Source organism: Bos indicus x Bos taurus, chromosome 26 (assembly GCF_003369695.1).
Source record: "Bos indicus x Bos taurus breed Angus x Brahman F1 hybrid chromosome 26, Bos_hybrid_MaternalHap_v2.0, whole genome shotgun sequence".
Lineage (NCBI taxonomy): Eukaryota > Metazoa > Chordata > Mammalia > Artiodactyla > Bovidae > Bos > Bos indicus x Bos taurus.
In genome coordinates, this window is record NC_040101.1 from 12,047,657 (window position 1) to 12,068,422 (window position 20,766).

General features: G+C 40.1%; 1 protein-coding gene and 1 pseudogene across 3 annotated transcripts in view; both read right to left on the bottom strand.

The window, feature by feature from the left end:
* The window catches only part of INPP5F (inositol polyphosphate-5-phosphatase F), a 94,048-nt gene that overhangs the window by 34,205 nt on the left and 39,077 nt on the right, over window positions 1-20,766 (bottom strand). For all 3 annotated transcript variants that reach the window (XM_027529099.1, XM_027529100.1, XM_027529101.1), the window contains exon 3: window positions 12,228-12,364. In XM_027529099.1, the coding sequence (XP_027384900.1) occupies window positions 12,228-12,364 (137 nt within the window). The remainder of the gene's footprint in view (window positions 1-12,227; window positions 12,365-20,766) is intronic.
* On the bottom strand, window positions 5,242-5,380 carry LOC113884739 (annotated as a pseudogene).

A 20,766-nucleotide genomic window follows, 5' to 3' on the forward strand; every position in this document is an offset into this window, starting at 1 on the left:
TAGCATCTGACACAGTTCCCCTGTCCCTCGTCCTCTCTGATACACTGTCTCACCTGACTTCCACTGGCACTCTTTACCTTTCTTACTGGTTCCTTCCCAACCATTTCACTTCCTAACATCTTGGCACCTCCAGGTTCAGTCCTATCTGCATTCACTTTCTCAGCAATTTCATCCAGTCTCCTGGCTTCAAATACCATCGACATACCAATCCTTCTCTCTCAATAGTATATTTCTAGCTCTGCTCTCCTCCCAAATTCTAGAACCACAAACGCCAACATTTCCACTCGGATTTCCATCAGGCACCTTACACTCAACACATCCAAAACCAGACCCTCATCTTCCCTCCCTGCCTTCATCTCCTGTGGCTCTCTTCCCTTTGCTTACTCCGCTCCACCCACATCAGCTACCTGCTGTTCCCCACACGTCAGGGCTACTTCCACCTCGGGGCCTTTGTTCTAGCTGTTCGTCCTCTTCCCAAATGTTGTTCAGTTGCTCAGTCTTGTCTGACTCCTTGCGACCCCGTGGACTGGCAGCAATCCAGGTTTCCTGTCCTTCACCATCTCCCAGAGTTTGCTCAAACTCATGTCCATTGAGTCAGTGATGCCCTCCAGACATCTCCCGAGATATCTCACCATAATCTCCGCCCCTGGCACTCCACCGACCACTCTTACTGCACTCAATTTTTATTTCCCATAGCAATGATTACTTTTCAACATAAGACATAACATAATCATCTTAATGTTTACTGCCTGCCCCATGTTCACCAGACACCTTTGCTTTATTGACTCATCTCCAGGGGCCTTAGCAGTACCTGGTACAGGAGGTCACACAAAAAAACCTTTGTTAAATGAATGAATGGGCTCTGATGTTACAAATGTGAAGTGGTAACCTCCAGATTCACACACAGGTCATAAGAGTAGTCTTGGGAAACCATCACTCCCCTTCTCCCATGAATACACCTCACGCCCCTCGACGTTGGTTAGCGCAGAGCTCCTGAGACAGCCAAGAAGCTCTGTTAGTCCCCTGCTGCTGCTGCACTTTCTTTTTTAAAAAAGTCTGAAAACATGCCTCAAACCTAGGTATAAGTTATTACAATTTTAATGTTCCAACAGAATGTTATGCATCTGTCAGATACAGTTATTCCTTAAGAGCATTCAAGCCAGCAAGATTTTCCCCCAGGAATACATCAAAGATGATTATTCTAAATATCGAGCTATTCTAAAGTAATCTTGTAGCAGCACACCTAGCCTACACCCACACTCCCCTCATTTGCAGAAGGACGGGAGTTGTTTTTCTCTGCAAGGCTGGCTTCCCACTGTCTCCCCTTAAGGACTGGGGCCTTGTCCCGTCATCCATTCCCCTTTACTCTATTGCAAACTCCCTCCACTGGCCCCTTTCCTACCACCTTTTAACACTACTGAAGTTTACTGAATCTTTTTTTTTTTAATCATTCCTCAACCCTGAAATCTCTATGCCATAGTCCTTGGAACTGTGAGGATGCTAGTCTAATTGGGGTAGATCAAGGAGTGATGGCCCAGTGAAATTCCTGAGGCAGAGTGAAACAAGGACCCCGCGCCCCGCAACACTGAAAAGGACAAATCAAAGAATGTGGCAGTAATGATCACTTCCTGCTGTCTCTTCCTCTGGTCCCCATGAAACCCATCTCTCTGGGCTCTTACCAGACCTCTGACTGTTCCTTCTCTGTCTAGCATCTCTACCTCTAAACATGATGGTGGTTCCTGACATTCCATCCTTAGCTCTCTGCCCATCCTTCATGCTCTGCTGAGAAAATTTCATCCTCTATCCTCTGGAGAAGGGAATGGCAACCCACTCCAGTATTCTTGCATGGAGAATCCCATGGACAGAGAAGCCTGGTGAGCTATAGTCCGTAGGGTCGCAAAGAGTCGGACATGACTGAGCGACTAACACACACATATTCATTTTAACTACTACTATATTTAACTCCTTATTGCCAAATTCAGACTTAAATTGAAGAAAGTAGGGAAAACTACTACACCATTCAGGTATGACCTAAATCAAATCCCTTATGATTATACAGTGGAAGTGAGAAATAGAGTTAAGGGACTAGATCTGATAGATAGAGTGCCTGATGAACTATGGACTGAGGTTCATGACACTGTACAGGAGACAGGGATCAAGACCATCCCCATGGAAAAGAAATGCAAAAAAGCAAAATGGCTGTCTGGGGAGGCCTTACAAATAGCTGTGAAAAGAAGTGAAAAGCGAAAAGCAAAGGAGAAAAGGAAAGATATAAGCATCTGAATGCAGAGTTCCAAAGAATAGCAAGGAGAGATAAGAAAGCCTTCCTCAGCGATCAATGCAAAGAAATAGAGGAAAACAACAGAATGGGAAAGACTAGAGATCTCTTCAAGAAAATTAGAGATACCCAGGGAACATTTCATCCAAAGATGGGCTCGATAAAGGACAGAAATGATATGGACCTAACAGAAGCAGAAGATACTAAGAAGAGGTGGTAAGAATACAAAGAAGAACTGTACAAAAAAGAGCTTCACGACCCAGATAATCACGATGGTGTGATCACTGACCTAGAGCCAGACATCCTGGAATGTGAAGTCAAGTGGGCCTTAGAAAGCATCACTACAAACAAAGCTAGTGGAGGTGATGGAATTCCAGTTGAGTTATTTCAAATCCTGAAAGATGATGCTGTCAAAGTGCTGCACTCAGTATGCCAGCAAATTTGGAAAACTCAGCAGTGGCCACAGGACTGGAAAAGGTCAGTTTTCATTCCAATCCCAAAGAAAGGCAATGCCAAAGAATGCTCAAACTACTGCACAACTGCACTTATCTCACACGCTAGTAAAGTCATGCTCAAAATTCTCCAAGCCAGGCTTCAGCAATACGTGAACTGTGAACTTCCAGATGTTCAAGCTGGTTTTAGAAAAGGCAGAGGAACCAGAGATCAAATTGCCAACATCTGCTGGATCATCAAAAAGGCAAGAGAGTTCCAGAAAAACATCTATTTCTGCTTTATTTACTATGCCAAAGCCTTTGACTGCATGGATCACAATAAACTGTGGAAAATTCTGAAAGAGATGGGAATACCAGACCACCTGACCTGCCTCTTGAGAAACCTATATGCAGGTCAGGAAGCAACAGTTAGAACTGGACATGGAACAACAGACTGGTTCCAAATAGGAAAAGGAGTACATCAGGGCTGTATATTGTCACCCTGCTTATTTAACTTATATGCAGAGTACATCATGAGAAACGCTGGGCTGGAAGAAGCACAAGGTGGAATCAAGATTGCCGGGAGAAATATCAATAATCTCAGATATGCAGATGACACCATCCTTATGGCAGAAAGTGAAGAGGAACTAAAAAGCCTCTTGATAAAGGTGAAAGAGGAGAGTGAAAACGTTGGCTTAAAGCTCAACATTCAGAAAATGAAGATCATGGCATCTGGTCCCATCACTTCACGGCAAATATATGGGGAAGCAGTGGAAACAGTGTCAGACTTTATTTTGGGGGGCTCCAAAATCACTGTAGATGGTGATTGCAGCCACAAAATTAAAAGACGCTCACTCCTTGGAAGGAAAGTTATGACCAACCTAGATAGCATATTCAAAAGCAGAGACATTACTTTGCCAATAAAGGTCTGTCTAGTCAAGTCTATGGTTTTTCCAGTGGTCATGTATGGATGTGAGAGTTGGACTGTCAAGAAAGCTGAGCGCAGAAGAATTGATGCTTTTGAACTGTGGTGTTAGAGAAGACTCTTGAGAGTCCCTTGGACTGCAAGGAGATCCAACCAGTTCATTCTAAAGGAAATCAGTCCTGGGTGTTCACTGGAAGGACTGACGCTAAAGCTGAAACTCCAGTACTTTGGCCACCTCATGAGAAGAGTTGACTCATTGGAAAAGACTCTGATGCTGGGAGGGATTGGGGGCAGGAGGAGAAGGGGACGACAGAGGATGAGATGGCTGGATGGCATCACTGACTCGATGGACATGAGTTTGGGTGAACTCTGGGAGTTGGTGATGGACAAGGAGGCCTGGCATGTTGCAATTCATGGGGTCACAAAGAGTCGGATACAACTGAGTGACTGAACTGAACTGATGTTTAACTCCACATTTCTAACTCTACTCTTTTGCTCTGAGCTCATGACCCCAAAATACATTTCCCCACTATTGACACTAGTCTCTCAAGTTCAGCATCTCCAAAACTGACCAACATCTATTTCACAAATCTTGTTCCTTCTCTGGTATGCCCTATCTCAGGCAATACCACCAACTGTACCACTTAAGCAAGAAACCTTCGAGTCATCTTCCGTTACTCTCCCTGATAAAGTTTCTTCTATCAACCCCAACTATTTCATGTTGATTGCTATTGTGTTAATTCAGATCCGTATCTTTTGCCTAAACCATTGCTTCTCGAGGGAGGTGCTACTGGCTTAACAGACTTCTTTTATGCACAATCATCCCACTTAGAGCACAAAACCTAACAGCCTCCTTTCATGAACTGGGGAGTCCACTCCAGCACCACTTGAAGCACTCCAGGCTTCAAGTACTGAAAAGGGTTCCAGGCTTCCATTTAGTTCCCTTTATTGTGTAGAGATCACCTGGAGAAGGGAATGGTTACCCACTTCAGTATTCTTGCCTAGAGAATCCTATGGACAGAGGAGCCTGGTGGGCTACAGTCCATAGGGTCGCAAAGAGTCACAAGACTGAGTGACTAACACTTTCACTTTTTTTCACTGTGTAGACCAAATCTCCACCCACCACTGCCTACTTATGGACCCAGAACCTAGGAGGCCTATGGCCTCTATTTAAGCTGCTATTCCATTTTTGGTCCATGAAGATAAGATGCAGTTTCCCTCTAGGCCTGGCAATGTCTTCCTTGTTTTTCTTTTCTCTTTTTTTAATCTACTCTCCTCCTGGGCTTGGAACAGAGCTGACAGAGGCTCAATATCCCTTAACTTCCTTACCAACAACTTCAAAAAATGCTAAAACTTGAAAGGGTATTTTTAAAGTTTGCTACAAGCTCATCTAATGATAAAATAACCCCAAAAGAGAGGCTATTTATAGTCATCATTTACCTTCCTCAGAATGAACATTTATCTGATTCTTTAAGAAATATGAATGTGTAGTTTTGTAGGGTAACATCCCAGACTAACTGCCCATATAATAAAATACATGGAATAACCTTTTGGAAAGCCCTCAAAACCTGAATTCTAAACTAAATTTAGCCTCAAAGGTTTCAGATAAGGATTGTGATATGCACAGCAGAGCATCAAGTCACCACACCATCTCTCTTAAAGTTGATTTTTCTTTTTTTTTTTGAAAAGTTAAAAATGTAGTTTACTGTACTACACTTGATCTTAGCCAAAAGGCCAAGAAGCGATAAGTTGATTTTTCTAAAGAGAAATTTAAAATTACTTTAAACATAAAAATTTTCAATTAATATTTTAGAATCACCTGTATATATAGATAGTGGTAAAGAATCTGCCTGCCTGCCAATGCAGGAGATGCAAGAGACCCAGGTTCTATCCCTAGTTCAGGAAGATCCCCTGAAGAAGGAAATGCCAACCCACTCCAGTATTCTTGCCTGGAAAAAAATCCCATGGACAGAGGGGCCTGGTGGGCTACAGTCTATGGGGTTGCAAAGAGTCGGACATGGCTGAGCACTTGTGACAGTCAGCATATATATATAGTTAACTTTAGAAAAGAAAGCATGACCACTATCTCATTTTATAAATTCATTTATTTTTAATTGAAGGATAATTGCTTTATAACATCGTGTTGTTTCTGCCATATATCAACATGACTCAGCCACAGGTATACATATGTCCCCTCCCTCTTGAACTTCCCTCCCACCTCCCACCCTACCCTAACCCTCTAGGTTGCCCCAGAAGCCTGGTTTGAGTTCCCTGAATCATACAGCAAATTCCCATCTATCTATTTTGTGTATGGTAACGTATGTGTTTCTTTGCTACTCTCTCCTTTCATCCCACCCTCTCCTCCCCCGACCCCCACACCATGTCCACACATCTGTGCTCTGGCTGGCTCTCCATTGCTGCACTGCAAACAGGTTCACTATCTTTTTTTAAAGGTTAAGTTCAGTCCTACCAAGAAATAAGAATATAGAAAATAACTTCTTGGAATTCCTTCCAGTCCTAAAATGCTTTGTTTAGACAGAACTCTTGGGATTACAACACACAGCGTGTACAGTAAGATCACCTTCCCTTTTCCAGAGGCCCAGCCAGTTCTGCATAATATGTGCTTAGGCCCTTATCACAACATCGATACACACAATCTCAAAAAGAAAACCACAACCACAGCACCACAGTGCTCCCCTAGTATTTCTACTGCTCTAACCACTTAGAGTTCACAACCAAGATTAAGGGCTGATGTTGCTGCTGCTGCTGTATAGGGAAAGGAAAATAAATGATTTTACTTTATAAGTTGATATCTATTTATGTCCATCAGGAGCTAAAATTTTAAACAGATGTCTAATGGGAAACCAAATATGGAAAATGATGCAGTTATCTATTAGAGCAATGAGATACAGCAAATAAGATATGCAGACATGGAACATAAGCCTATAAAACTTTAAAGGATGTTTTTCCAAAAGAAAGAATATCTATGTTCTCATCTATTTGAACTCCAAAGATTCTTCATATCCTTGTATAGATCTTTTCTTTTTTAAATGGCACACTGCTTTGAAAAACAGTCTGGCAGATCCTCAAAAGGTTAAACCCAGAGTTACTATATAATACAGCAATTCCATTCCTAGGTATAGAATTTCTTTTTCTCACTAGAGAAATGAAAACAATGTCCACCCAAAACTTATACATAAATGTACAAGTTTTGTTATGTACAGAAACTTGTATATAAATATACAGCAATATTATTCACAAACAGCTCCAAAGTGAAAACAACCCCAACGTCCATCAACTGATGAAAGGATAAATAAAATGTGGTATATCCATACAAAGGGATAAGAAGAAATTAAGTACTGACCCATGCTACAATAAGCATGAACCTTGAAAACACGGTGCTAAATAAAAGAAACTGGGCACAAAAGGCTACATATTTTATGCCATGTAGAAGAACTGTTCAGAACAGGCAAATTTATATAGACAAAGAAAGTAGATTAGTGGTTGCCTAGGATTTGCCTGGGGTTTGGAGGAAAATGAGTGACTGCTAATGAGTGCAGGGTTATTTTTATAGTCATGAAAATGTTCTAAAATTAACTGCAGTGATGGTTACAAATCTGTGAATATACTAAACACCACTGAATTATGTGCTTTAAATGGATGAACTGTATAGTATGAAAATTATTTTAAGAATTGGCAAACATAATAAGCCATACAAGTAAAGTAAAAAGTCTACTGGGGTAGAAAACTAGAAATACTAGTAATTCCCAACTCTGTTACAAAATGCTTCTGCTCCAATGACAGAAGACAGATGAGGTCCTTGAAAATCTGAGAACAGTGACCACAATAAAGAGCCCAGGGGTCCTGAGGGGAAAGGTAGAAAGCAGTGGGTATTCAAACACAGACACAGATGTCCAAATTATAAAGACATACTAAGAAGCCCTAGACTTCCCTGATAGCTCAGTTGGTAAAGAATCCACCTGTAATGCAGGATTGGTAAAGAATCTGCCTGCAATGAAGGAGATCCCAGTTTGATTCCTGGGTTGGGAAGCCACTGGAGAAGGGATAGGCTACCCATTCCAGTATTCTTGGTCTTCCCCTGTGGCTCAGCTGGTAAAGAATCTGCCTGCAATGCAGGAGACTTGGGTTTGATCCCTGGATTGGGAAGATCCCCTGGAGAAGGGAAAGGCTACACACTCCAGTATTCTGGCCTGGAGAACTCCATGGACTGTGTAGTCCATGGGGTTCCAAAGGGTTGAGTATGACTGAGCAACTTTCACTTTCAAGAAGACCTAAGAGTCAGCTTCATTTAAGAAAGTCTTCTGTGCATAAGATACATATGGTCATGAAAAATAACAGGAATTTTTTAACTAAAAGAAGTAGGAAAAATATACAAAGATGCAAAATATAAAAACTACCCTGAAAATTTGAAATATTGCTCCTCCAAAGAGCTGGAGACAAATGGAAAGCAGGGAACACATGTATCCCTATGACAGAAACCAATACAATATTGTAAAGCTATTATCCTTCAATTAAAACTAAATTGTTTTTAAAAACCAGAATATTGACATTGATCATTTCTATGTGGGAGAATATTTTTCCTCCTCCTCAGTTACAATTACTATATAATCAAAAATAAAAAGCCCCACAAAAATTTATCATGCTTCTAAATGCTCTTTTTAACTGGCATTATATGGAAACTAGAATAAGAATACCAAAAATTTAAATTAACATGTCAGAAAATAAGCAAACAGTTTGTGATTTTCAGCAGAGCTGTTCTTTGCCCTTCTATTGTTCACTGTCATAAAGCTGCATTAACAGAAAACAGGATTAAAGGAAGGGGAAAAAAGGCTTAAATGCAAATTTCTGAAATTATATTCTCTTGAGAGAAACCAATGCCAAACTATCACTAAATTGGGATCTGGAAATACTTTATCTATAATCACGTTTATCCCTAATTAGCAAGGGTCATTATATATTTCCAGCTCTTAACATGGACTGTACCTTTAGTACCCTGGCAAATGCCATCGCTCAGATGGTCCAACAGTACAGTAAAAACACTCAGCTATGTGGGACTATCTCATTTTCATTTGCATGTGAGGATGATCTCATTCACTTGAGAGTGTCAAGAAAAAAAAGGAAAAGTCTTCAGAATGAAGACATTTTAAAAGCTGTCATCACGGTCACATTTTTTTTGTTGTTTTAAAATTCCACTAAATGTTATTACCTAAAGATTCCTCCCCCTCCACCACCCACCATCTATACAATAGTCAGCTGAAGCTCCAATGCTTTGGCCACCTGATGCGAAGACCCAATTCACTGGAAAAAAACCCTGATTCTGGGAAAGACTGGAAGCAAAAGGAGAGGGGGGGTGGCAGAGGATGCGATGGTTAGATAGCATCACTGATTCAACAGACATGAGTTTGAACAAACTCTGGGAGATGGTGAAGGACAGCAAAGTCTGGTGAGCTGCAGTCCATGGGACTGCAAAGAGTCGGACATGACTTAGTGACTGAACAACAACAACAATCTCAAATGATACAGACTGATGGCCACGAAGAGCATCTTCCTGAAAAGTCCACTAGGCATCCTATGCAGGCCTCTGGGTGAGGATAGTTCATTTCCCCAGAATTGGGGGTGCCAGATGTGCAAACTGATGACTAACAGGTGACCAAGGTGCTGAGGAGCTGGTCTCTGCTCTAACTGTCCAGGCCCCCAGCTTACTGCTCAAACCAGCACGCTACCCAAGGAGTGCTCACACTCAAGGCCAAGACTGGTGACAGAAGCCAGGCTGATCTTTCAATTTGTCAGCAGTCATCCAAAAGACACAAGTTTACTGGCTTAATCAATGGATAAAATTTTTTTAGTCTGCTCTTTGCTAAAATAAAATGAAAACAAAAACTGCAAAACACTTGTTTTTAACAGGCCCAACTGCCACCAAAGTTACTTGTCTGAGGATCAGCAATAGTGAATAGTATTCTATCTCTAGTACCAATCAAAGGAAATAAGTACTTGAATCTTTTTTTTTTTATTCCTATAACAGAGTATCAGTGTCCTCCTAAATTCATTTTAATACTGGTCTGTTAGACTGTCAAACTTCCAGAAAGATCTGAAGCACAAAAATTACTATATTGTTACCGCATACCCTGTTTTATTGTGCTTTACAGATGCTTTATAAGGGGAAAAAAAAAAGAGGTTTGTGGCAATCACAATGAACAGGTTTACTGGTACTGTTTTTCCAGCAGCATTTGGTCACTTCATGCGTCTCCCATTTTGGTAATTTCCCACAAGATTTCAAACTTTCTCATTATCATCATATTTGTTATGGTGATCTTTGATATTACTGTGAAAAGACTGACTCCCTGAAAACTCAGATGGTGGTGAGGGCTTCTCTGGTAGCTCAGATGGTAAAGAATCCGTGTACAATGTGGGAGACGTGGGTTCAATCCCTGGGTTGGGAAGATTCCTTGGAGGAGGGCATGGCAACCCACTCCAGTATTCTTGCCTGGAGAATCCCCATGGACAGAGGAGCCTGGCAGGCTGTAGTTCATGGGATCACAAACAGTCAGACATGACTGAGTGACTAAGCACACATTTAGTATCTTAGCAGTAGTATTTTTAAATTAAGGTATTTTTTTTTTTTTAGGCATAATGCTCTTGTACACTTAACAGACTATAGTGTAATATATACATATCTCGTATATGCACTGAAAAACCAAAAAAGTCATGTTATTATAATTATTTGCTTTATTGCAATGGTCTGGAACCAAACTCATAGTATCTCCAAGATATGCCTGTATGTATTTTTTTAAATAATTTAACCCTGTGCCTCAATTTCCTTCCCCAACATTCAGCCTAGAAAACACATACTGAGTTGTGGGGCAGTGGACACTATGCTACCTGTTACCTGCGGTTCAGGTAACAGGGAGGCAAGCCCAGCAGAGGGATCCAGGAACAGACGGCCTAAGTCCAGGTCTGGATGCACCACGAGCCAGCTGTGTGGTTAATCCTTGCCAAGCCTTCTCTCTTCACCTGTGCAACATGGATTCTAACAATGCCTACTTCACAGGATGGCCCAACGGATGAAATGTGATTATCCATTTAACCCTCAGGGCCTGTCTGGTACACCACACAGTGATCAAATTAGGCCAGGGCTATGACAGCGTGATGACACCCCTAGATGCCACATCCCCACACTGATAGTAGGCATGATACAAGTGCTTTCAGGGGTTATTTCTGCCAGTGTGGAGACAAACACTGGCCCCGGGCAATCTCATTATCTTGGCCCTAACTTACTCAACTTGTGGGCCTGGTTTCCTTTTAGAAAATGAAAGTCTAATAGGTCAGGGTTTTTTTTTTTTTTTTTCTTCTTTAAAAAAAAACAAAAAAACAAAAACCCAACTTTAAGAAAAAAAATTACAAGAGAAATATAGCTCAGTGTTCTTGTCTGGAGAATCCCAGGGACAGGGGAGCCTGGTGGGCTGCCATCTATGGGGTCGCGCAGAGTCAGACAAAACTGAAGCAACTTAGCAGCAGCAGCAGCAGCATATCCACTTTTCAGATTCTTTCCCCACATATCCCATTACAGAGTAATAAGTAGAGTTCCCTGTGCCATGTTTTATATATAGTAGTGTGTATATGTCAATCCTGATCTTCCAACTTATCCCTCCCCCATCCCAATAAACATGTTGGTTTTCTAAAAAAAAAAAAAAAGAAAGAAAAATTTCAAGACATATAGATAAAAGAAGATACTATGCTAAGTCACTTCAGTCGTGTCCGACTCTGTGCGAACCCATAGATGGCAGCCCACCAGGCTCCCCCGTCCCTGGGATTCTCCAGGCAAGAACACTGGAGTGGGCTGCCATTTCCTTCTCCAATGCATGAAAGTGAAAAGTGAAAGTGAAGTCACTCAGTCGTGTCTGACTCTTAGCGACCCCATGGACTGCAGCCTACCAGGCTCCTCCGTCCGTGGGATTTTCCAAGCAAGAGTACTGGAGTGGGGTGCCATTGCCTTCTCCAAAAGAAGGTACAGTAGAAGTTAAATCTAACCTCCTGACTCTCCTCACCCTAAATCAGTTTTCAAATTGTGCTATAGTGACTCAGACGGTCAAGAATCTGCCTGCAATGCGGGAGACCTGAGTTCGATCCCTGGGTCGGGAAGATCCCCTGGAAAAGGAAATGGCAACCCACTCCAGTATTCTTGACTGGAGAATCCCATGGACAGAGGAGTCCGGTGGGCTTCAGTCCATGGTGTTGCAAAGAGTCAGACACAACTGCGTGCCTAACACACACAGGAGTCCCCAGAAGCAGAGGTGGGTTTCCAGCAAAGGCAAAGTAGGAAGGGCCCCAAGGAGAAGCTCTTCCCCCATCACCACCTCAACCAGTGCAACTCTGCTTCTATGCATCTTAACTTACTGGCTTTCATAGATTTTAAAACAAAGGTTCCACACCAAAGTCTGAAAACACAGGACTCAATTACTCTAAAGATACCCAGCGCTAGAACTCTATGATTCTGGTCTATTAAATCAAATCCTCATGGTTGCCATTACACCCATATCAAGTTGCCATGAAATTTCCTGAAACTTCACCTTACCTCTAGCTCAAGATCCTGAGGTTCCATTTCAGAAAGTGATAGTACAGCAATTTTGGTTACTTTACAGACTTCATGGTCTCCTGGAAGTTTGCCCACCAAGGCTTTCTGCCGAATTAAAATAAGCCACCACGGAAGATCTGAAAGAGAAAAGGCATATTGAGTGTCTGGTTTCTATAAAGTACTGCTGTCCTAGCAAGCTGAAGCTGAGTAACACAGTATGCAAACAGTACAGTCCTTTGGTGAAAGTGAAAGTCCAAGTGGCTCAGTCGTGTCCATCTGTGATCCTCCAGATGCAGGAATTCTCCAGGCCACAATACTGGAGTGGGTAGCCTTTCCCTTCTCCAGGGCATCTTCCCAACCCAGGGATCAAACCCAGGTCTCCCGCATTGCAGGTAGATTCTTTACCAGCTGAACCACCAGGGAAGCCCAAGAACACTGGAGTGAGTAGCCTATCCCTTCTCCAGTGGATCTTCACAACCCAGGAGTCAAACCGGGATCTCCTGCATTGCAGGCCGATTCTTTACCAACTGAGCCACCAGGGAAGCCCACAGTCCTTTGGTAAAGAGCACAACAAAGACAGAAAAATGGCCCTAAAACCTATGAAAAGATGTTCAATGGAGATGTAAATTAAAATGTTTTAATACCATTCCCACCCATCAGCTTGGGGATAATAAAAAAGTATTGTTAGGACAGCACATTCTGACAAGGCTGTGGGAACCAGGCACCCTCATTGCGCTTGTGAGAACACAAAGAGATACAACTTTTTCAGATGTTAATTTTACTATAACTAACATTAAAACATACCCACTTACTGTTTTACCCAGCAATCCCACGCTTGTGAATTTACCCTGAAAATACATCTCAACTAAACAAAAATATATACACTCAAATCTATTCACTGCAGCAGTCTAACTGCAAACTACTGGAAACAACTTGAATGCCCAAATTCTTCAACAAAGAATGCCCCATTCTTCAACAAAGAATGGTTGAACAAACTATGGCACATCTATGGAACAGAGTACTATAAAGAATTAGCTCTTAAAAAGAATTCAAAGCATTCTAGAAACTGATAAGGGGATAAACTGGATATATTATTCATGTATTAATATCTTTATTATTAATATAATAAGATATAGTATTAAATCAAAGCACAATGGAGTAGCTAGAGTACACTACCCTTTCTGGGAAAAAAAAAAAGAGAGAGAAAAACATATTTGCTCATTTGTATAGAAAAAGAGAGGAGAGATAAATTAGAAATTAACGAGGTTGGTTACCTAACAAGGGGTAGGTGGAAATGAGATGGAAGGAAGAGAAAACAGGAATGAGATAAAAGGGACTGGAACTGACAGCTCTCCAAGTACACCCTTTGACATACTTCTGACTCTGAACCACGATAATGTTTTACATCTCCTCAAAAATAAATGGTTCAAATTAATCAGAATATGAAATGAACCCAAGATGAAATGTAACCCAACTCTGTTACAAATGGAAAACGTAACCTATGTAGGAGACAAGGAAGAAAAAAATTAAGTAACTTTGGAAAACAGTATTTTGTAGAGATAAAGACAAAAAGAACTGTATACAATATTGTACTCTGGTAAGCAAATTATTGATGCTTTTGAACTGTGGTGTTGGAGAAGACTCTTGAGAATCCCTTGGACTGCAAGGAGATCCAACCAGTCCATTCTGAAGGAGATCAGCCCTGGGATTTCTTTGGAAGGAATGATGCTAAAGCTGAAACTCCAGTACTTTGGCCATCTCATGAGAAGAGTTGACTCATTGGAAAAGACTCTGATGCTGGGAGAGATTGGGGGCAGGAGGAGAAGGGGACGACAGAGGATGAGATGGCTGGATGGCATCAATCCAGACTCGATGGACCTGAGTCTGAGTGAACTCTGGGAGTTGGTGATGGACAGGGAGGCCTGGCGTGCTGCGATTCATGGGGTCGCAAAGAGTCGGACACGACTGAGCGACTGAACTGAACTGAACTGAAGCAAGTTATTTGTCAGAAGAGTATGGGTTAGCAATTCCAGAACTACTTCATGTGCACACTAGGACTGAGCAAATACGTAAACATATTGATGAAAGTGGGAGAGGGGTATAAAACAAAGAAATACTTAATAAATATAAGAAAGAAAGGAAAGAAAATGCCTAGAGGCCCAACAGTTATCTTTTCAATCTGAATTTCTACTTTTCACAAAAGGTTTTTATTTAAATAAGAAACAGTCTATGAAAGCCAGCATGTAAAAGCAATTTTTCATTCTGAGACTATACCCTTTAAAAATACTACCTAATTACTACCAAAAAAAAACCACCCAAAACTATTGAAACAATGTTTCAGAAATTTATTATAGAAAAACAACATGGTGGATATATATTGTGCTTATGAAAAAATATTTTTTAAAAAGACACAGTATTTTAATTTCTTCCATTTTTCTCCCAAATACTAATCCACTTTCATTTTAGGCATAGTGCTTTGGAGATGTGCATTAAACATTTCATAAATACAAGAGTTTGGAAATGTTTCATAAGTCTTTATAAAGTAGAGTGGAAATTCACTCCAAAGTTTCAAGGCTTTTATAAGTCATTTCATTATTCACGATCATTAAACTTTAACCAAGGACCCACCATGTGCTGGGAAGTACGTCAGGCACGGATTAAGGTTACCAAGCATTTAACACACAGTAAACCTAATACATAATAAAGCACATAATGCACAGAACACTTGAATGTTACTGCAGTCAGCTGAGTAAAAGGAAGCCCTTACCACAAATCTCTTAACCTTACAAGAATAACTTTTATTTTACATGGAACAATTTAGAGTGTTGGCAGAGGATAAGACAAGCCAACATTAGGAAGCCCTCTTCCTAGTTTATGCCTTCTTGTCTTCTTATTAACATTATGAACTGCAATTTTAAAAAATTACAGCAATGACAAAAACACAATGTGCATAATCAAATGTGATAAATGTCTTTCTCATATGCCATCTAATGGCATAGTACCAAAAATACCAAATTTCAAACACAGAGGTTTTACCCCATACATAGACTCACTTGGGAAAACAAAAAGCACGCTTTTTACACGAAAATGCTGGTATTGTCAATACTGAAATTCAACTTACAAACTTAAAATCACTTAAAACATAACAGACTTAAGTTCAAAATACCTAAGGGGTTATAATGAAGATTAAAACTGAGAAAATACAATGTAAATGATCTCAAACAACAAGGAACAAAATTTGTGAACAATAGTTTCCCTTTTCAGAAAAGCCTCAATGTGTTCTGACTTAGACGTCAGAACTCAGACTCAAATTTTAGCTCCACTATGTCAGTTCAGTTCAGTCGCTCAGTCGTGTCCAACTCTTTGCGACCCCATGAATCACAGCACGCCAGGCCTCCCTGTCCATCACCAACTCTCGGAGTTCACCCAGACTCACATCCATGGAGTCAGCGATGCCATCCAGCCATCTCATCCTCTGTTGTTCCCTTCTCCTCCTGCCCCCAATCCCTCCCAGCATCAGAGTCTTTTCCAATGAGTCAACTCTTCACATGAGGTGGCCAAAGTACTGGAGTTTCAGCTTTAGCATCAGTCCTTCCAAAGAAATCCCAGGGCTGATCTCCTTTAGAATGGACTGGTTGGATCTCCTTGCAGTCCAAGGGACTCTCAAGAGTCTTCTCCAACACCAGAGTTCAAAAGCATCAATTCCTCGGCGCTCAGGCTTCTTCACAGTCCAACTCTCACATCCATAGATGATCACTGGAAAAACCAAAGTCTTAACTAGATGGACCTTTGTTGGCAAAGTAATGTCTCTGCTTTTCAATATGCTATCTAGGTTGGTCATAACTTTCCTTTCAAGGAGTAAGTGTCTTTTAATTTCATGGCTGCAGTCACCATCTGTAGTGGTTTTGAAGCCCCCAAAATAAAGTCTGACACTGTTTCCACTGTTTCCCCATCTATTTCCCATGAAGTGATGGGACCAGATGCCATGATCTTCGTTTTCTGAATGTTGAGCTTTAAGCCAACCTTTTCACTCTCCTCTTTCATTTTCATCAAGAGGCTTTTTAGTTCCTCTTCACTTTCTGCCATAAGGGTGGTGTCATCTGCATATCTGAGGTTATTGACATTTCTCCCTGCAATCTTGATTCCAGCTTGTGCTTCTTCCAGCCCAGCATTTCTCATGATGTACTCTGCATAAGAGTTAATGTTTACCAGGTAGCAAAACATACTACAAAGCTATGGTAAATAAAACAATGTGGTACTGGTATAGGAATGGACAAATGAGTACTAGAAAAGAAAACAGACAGAGACCCATGTGAAAATGGGCATCTAAGTTAACAATGATAAAGAGGGGGAAAGTATGGTATGTCAATAACTGGTGTTGAAATACATACTGAAGTATCTGCAGACAAATGTATCTACCTGGAACCTACTTTGAAATAATTTAGATGCTGGGAATATGGAGATGATGGATAAAAACACCTTTTTGTAGTTGACTTGGAACCAGCTCTACAAATTGCACTGGGTTAATGTCTCATAAGTCTTTCACTATAGTTTCCTGCCTTACTGTTTTCAGTCTCACACACTGATCAAAACAAAAAAACTAAAAGATAGACAAGAAAACTGATACATACTAGTTATAATCTAAGTAACTTGGAATGATGAAAATACACTGGAGTTACATAGCAGTGATGGTAGGATAATACAACCTTACGATGATACTAAAACCCAGTGAATTGTAATGTTAAAAGAGTGAATTTTATGGTGTGTGAATTTTATCTCAATTTAAAAAAAGCTTCTAAAGAACAAAAAAACTTGCTAGGAGTCTTACTTACTAGAACAGTGGATAAACTAAAAAGTATATTTTCTACCAAACACAGAGATTTAAGTACTTGAAATAGTGTTTAAAGAAACAAGTAAAATTATCAAAATGGAAAGAAAATGTAAAACTTGAATTGGAAACTAAGATATTTCTAGGTTGATTCTAGAAAACAAAGCAAAACAAAAAACCTCTTGGGAAATAACAGCAATCTGTATTCCTGTTAGGGGCTTCCTGGTGGCTCAGAGGTTAAAGCGTCTGCCTGCAATGAGGGAGACCGGGGTTCGATCCCTGGGTTGGGAAGTTCCCCTGGAGAAGGAGTGTTCCTGTAACTATTTTGCCGTAGGTGAAACAAACACAACAGTAAACACATAGAAGCCTGGAAATCCAGCAAAAATGAGTGTTAGTTACAGGGTTAAATGGTCCAAATATATTTTCTCTAGTTTGAATTTTAAGCTAAGAAAAATGCAAAAGTATAGCATTACTATTGTTTAGCACTGTATATCCAGTCAAGCACAATTTTGTAATGAAGCTTTTAAAGGCACCAAAGCAGGTTACTGCATTAATTTATATCACCCACCAGAAAAAGAAACTTGGCTTAATTAAAGCCATCACACTGAGATCTGGCTATGTAGTATAAACAAGAGTCAAAGGTAATTTATTCTAGCAAGGTCTTTTGGTATAAAGATATTTCCTCAACTTTTAAAATATATTACAATGGGGATAAAGGTCAATTTTGCAACCCTGACTCCTTAAAAAAAAAAAAAAGACAAAAAATGTGACTTTCCCAGGCAGATAAGAAAACTAACTAGGAAGTGATTATCTTGAAAAGCATGACCAGTTAGGGCAAGTAAAACAATAGTCCTGGAAAAGATTCAATTGCTTGCCATATACAATAACTGACTCAGTTAATTAGGGTAAGCAATCGCAGGAGAAAGATTTTTATCCAAAAAAACCTTTTTTTCTAAAATTAAAATTAGGGGCTTCCCTCATAGCTCAGTCGATAAATCAACTGCCTGCAAGGCAGGAGACCTGGGTTCGATTTCTGGGTCAGGAAGATCCCCTGGAGAAGGAAATGGCAACCCACTCCAGTATTCTTGTCTGGAGAATACCATGGACAGAAGAGAATGGCAGGCTACAGTCCATGGGGTTGCAAGAGTCGGACACAACTTAGTGACTAAACCACCACCGTATGAAAGTCTTTTCTCCCTACTCACCACCTCACCTCTAAGTACTGCATTTAATATTTCTCAACATGGCTACCCATTCTACTGACATGCATCAATAGAAAAGCATTTGATCCAACAATGCATGTCTAGCAATCCTTTATTTTTATTAATGTTAATCATAAAGAAAATAAAGGAATACATTCCACATGTTTAAAAATGTAAACATTACATATAAAATTAATATTCCCTTTCACCACTGTTCCCCATTCCATGGAAATTCTTTAAATCTAATCCAAACCCCATTTTATGAGTTCTCTCATATAAGAAGACTAGCAGAGAAAGAACAACTGGTTACCACTGCTGGCATTAGTCCTTCCAATCTTACTTGAGCTTAACAACGACTTTTTAAAAATATTTACTTATTTATGGTTGCACTGGATCTTAGTTGCAGTGTGCAGGCTCAGTAGTCTCAGCTCAAGGGCTCAGTCACTCCTCAGCATGTGGGATATTAGTTCCCTGACCAAGGATCAAACCCACATCCCCTGCATTGGAAGATGGACTCAACCCCTGGACCACTGAGAAAGTACCACCAATGACTTTTTAAACATGCATAATTTAGGGAATTTCCCAGCAGTCTAGTGGTTAGAACTCCGAGCTTCCATTACAAGGGCCATAGTTCAGTCCCTAGTCCAGGAAATAAAATCCTATGTTCTTTGAGAATGAGCCCCTAGCATTTTTTTTTTTTAATGCAACACAGCTTTATCTAATCTTTTCAAAGCATTCAATTTAGTCTTCATAGAAACAGGAAGTCATTCCTTTTGTATTTACAGTTGATGGGATTATTTAGTTATGTAATTACAGTATCAAGTAAAACAAGTATGAACAGGTATGGAAATAAACACAACCCATAATCTACCAGAAGACAGGGCTTCCTACCCAGTCTCCACCAGCCTTCAGAGCATCCAACACATCTACCAATATATTCCACAGAGGCAGTGAGGAATGCTGGTTAATCTTAAGTGAGGTTCAATTAAAAGAGCTCCTACTGACAGAAATACATACACAATACATATTCTCTGTGCCAGACACTTGAAGTGAGTAAAGTATCTGTGTGAAAATAATTTTATTTTTCTGATTTTTTTTTTCCTTCTGGCTTGCCTTTTTCCAAGACTGTTTCTGATTTGACCGGTTCAGCAGGATTTTTAAGACAATTCAAAAATAACATTTCTTCGGTACTCAGCCTTCTTTATGGTCCAATGCTCATAGCCACACACAACTACTGGAAAAAACCATAGCTTTGTCTATATGGACCTTTGTTGGCAAAGTGATGTATCTGCTTTTTAATACGCTGTCCAGCTTTCCTTCCAAAGAACAAGAGCCTTTTAATTTCATGGCTGCAGTCACCGTGAAGCCCAAGAAAATAAAATCTGTCACTGCTTCCAATTTTTCCCCTTCAGTTTGCTATAAAGTGATGGGACCAGATGCCATGACCTTAATATTTTTTAATGTTGAGTTTCAAGCCAGCTTATACACAAAAGAATTTACAATTATATCCACATGCCAAATTACTAACATTTATTTACTACATACTCCAAAGTCCTAACATAATATTCAATAACCAATATGTAACTTCTTGAAGAGCTTCTGCAGATTATGCCTCTGAAGAGCTTAGAGTCTGCATTCGAACCAGACGAATCAGAGGATGGAAATGTGCTGCTGTGAAGGAAAAAGAGAATTAGGAAAGGCAATTACAGTTGGCTCACTTTTCCCTTCTTCTGTGTCAAGCTGACAATAAGAATACTTATGTGTTTCTCTGCCATTTCAAGTTGACACTCCGAACTAATAAATTTAAGCCAAATGACTCACTGCTCCTTTTATACTTTAAGGCTTAGGTGTTTACAAATTTAACACTGCTTTATCTTTCTGGTGACTTGAACTTTGGCTGTTTTTGAAATGTATATCTGTTTATGCTTCTTGCCTTAAAGTCTGTTTTGATATTATTATGAGCACATCAGTTTTCAGTAGGTTAGCATTTGCTTGGTTTCTCTTTTTTCTATCCTTTTACTTTTGGCCTTTCTCTATACATATACATATACTTAAGGTATTTGTCTTAAAAGTAGCTTGTAGATGAATTTTATTTTTCTATTATGAAAAGCTTTGCTTTTAAACTACTAAATCCATTCATGGGCTTCCCTGGTGGCTCAGAGGTAAAGAACCTGCCTGCCAAAGCAGGTGTAATCTTGCCTGGGAAATCTCATGGACAGAGGAGCTTGGCGGGCAACACTCCATGGAATCACAGAGTCAGACTTGACTTAGTGACTAAACGAGTCCATTTATATATAATGTAATTGTTAAAATATTTAAGAATCATTCTACTGTCTTACCATTTCTTCACCTGTTCTATATACTTTCTTTCCTTGTCTTCTTTTGGACTGAGTGTTAAAATTATTATTCCATTTCTTCCCTTTATTAGTTTTTTATAATATTTTATTATTCTATTACTGGTTATATTGCAGGGTCTGATAACATGAGCCCTAACTTACAAAAACCTAAT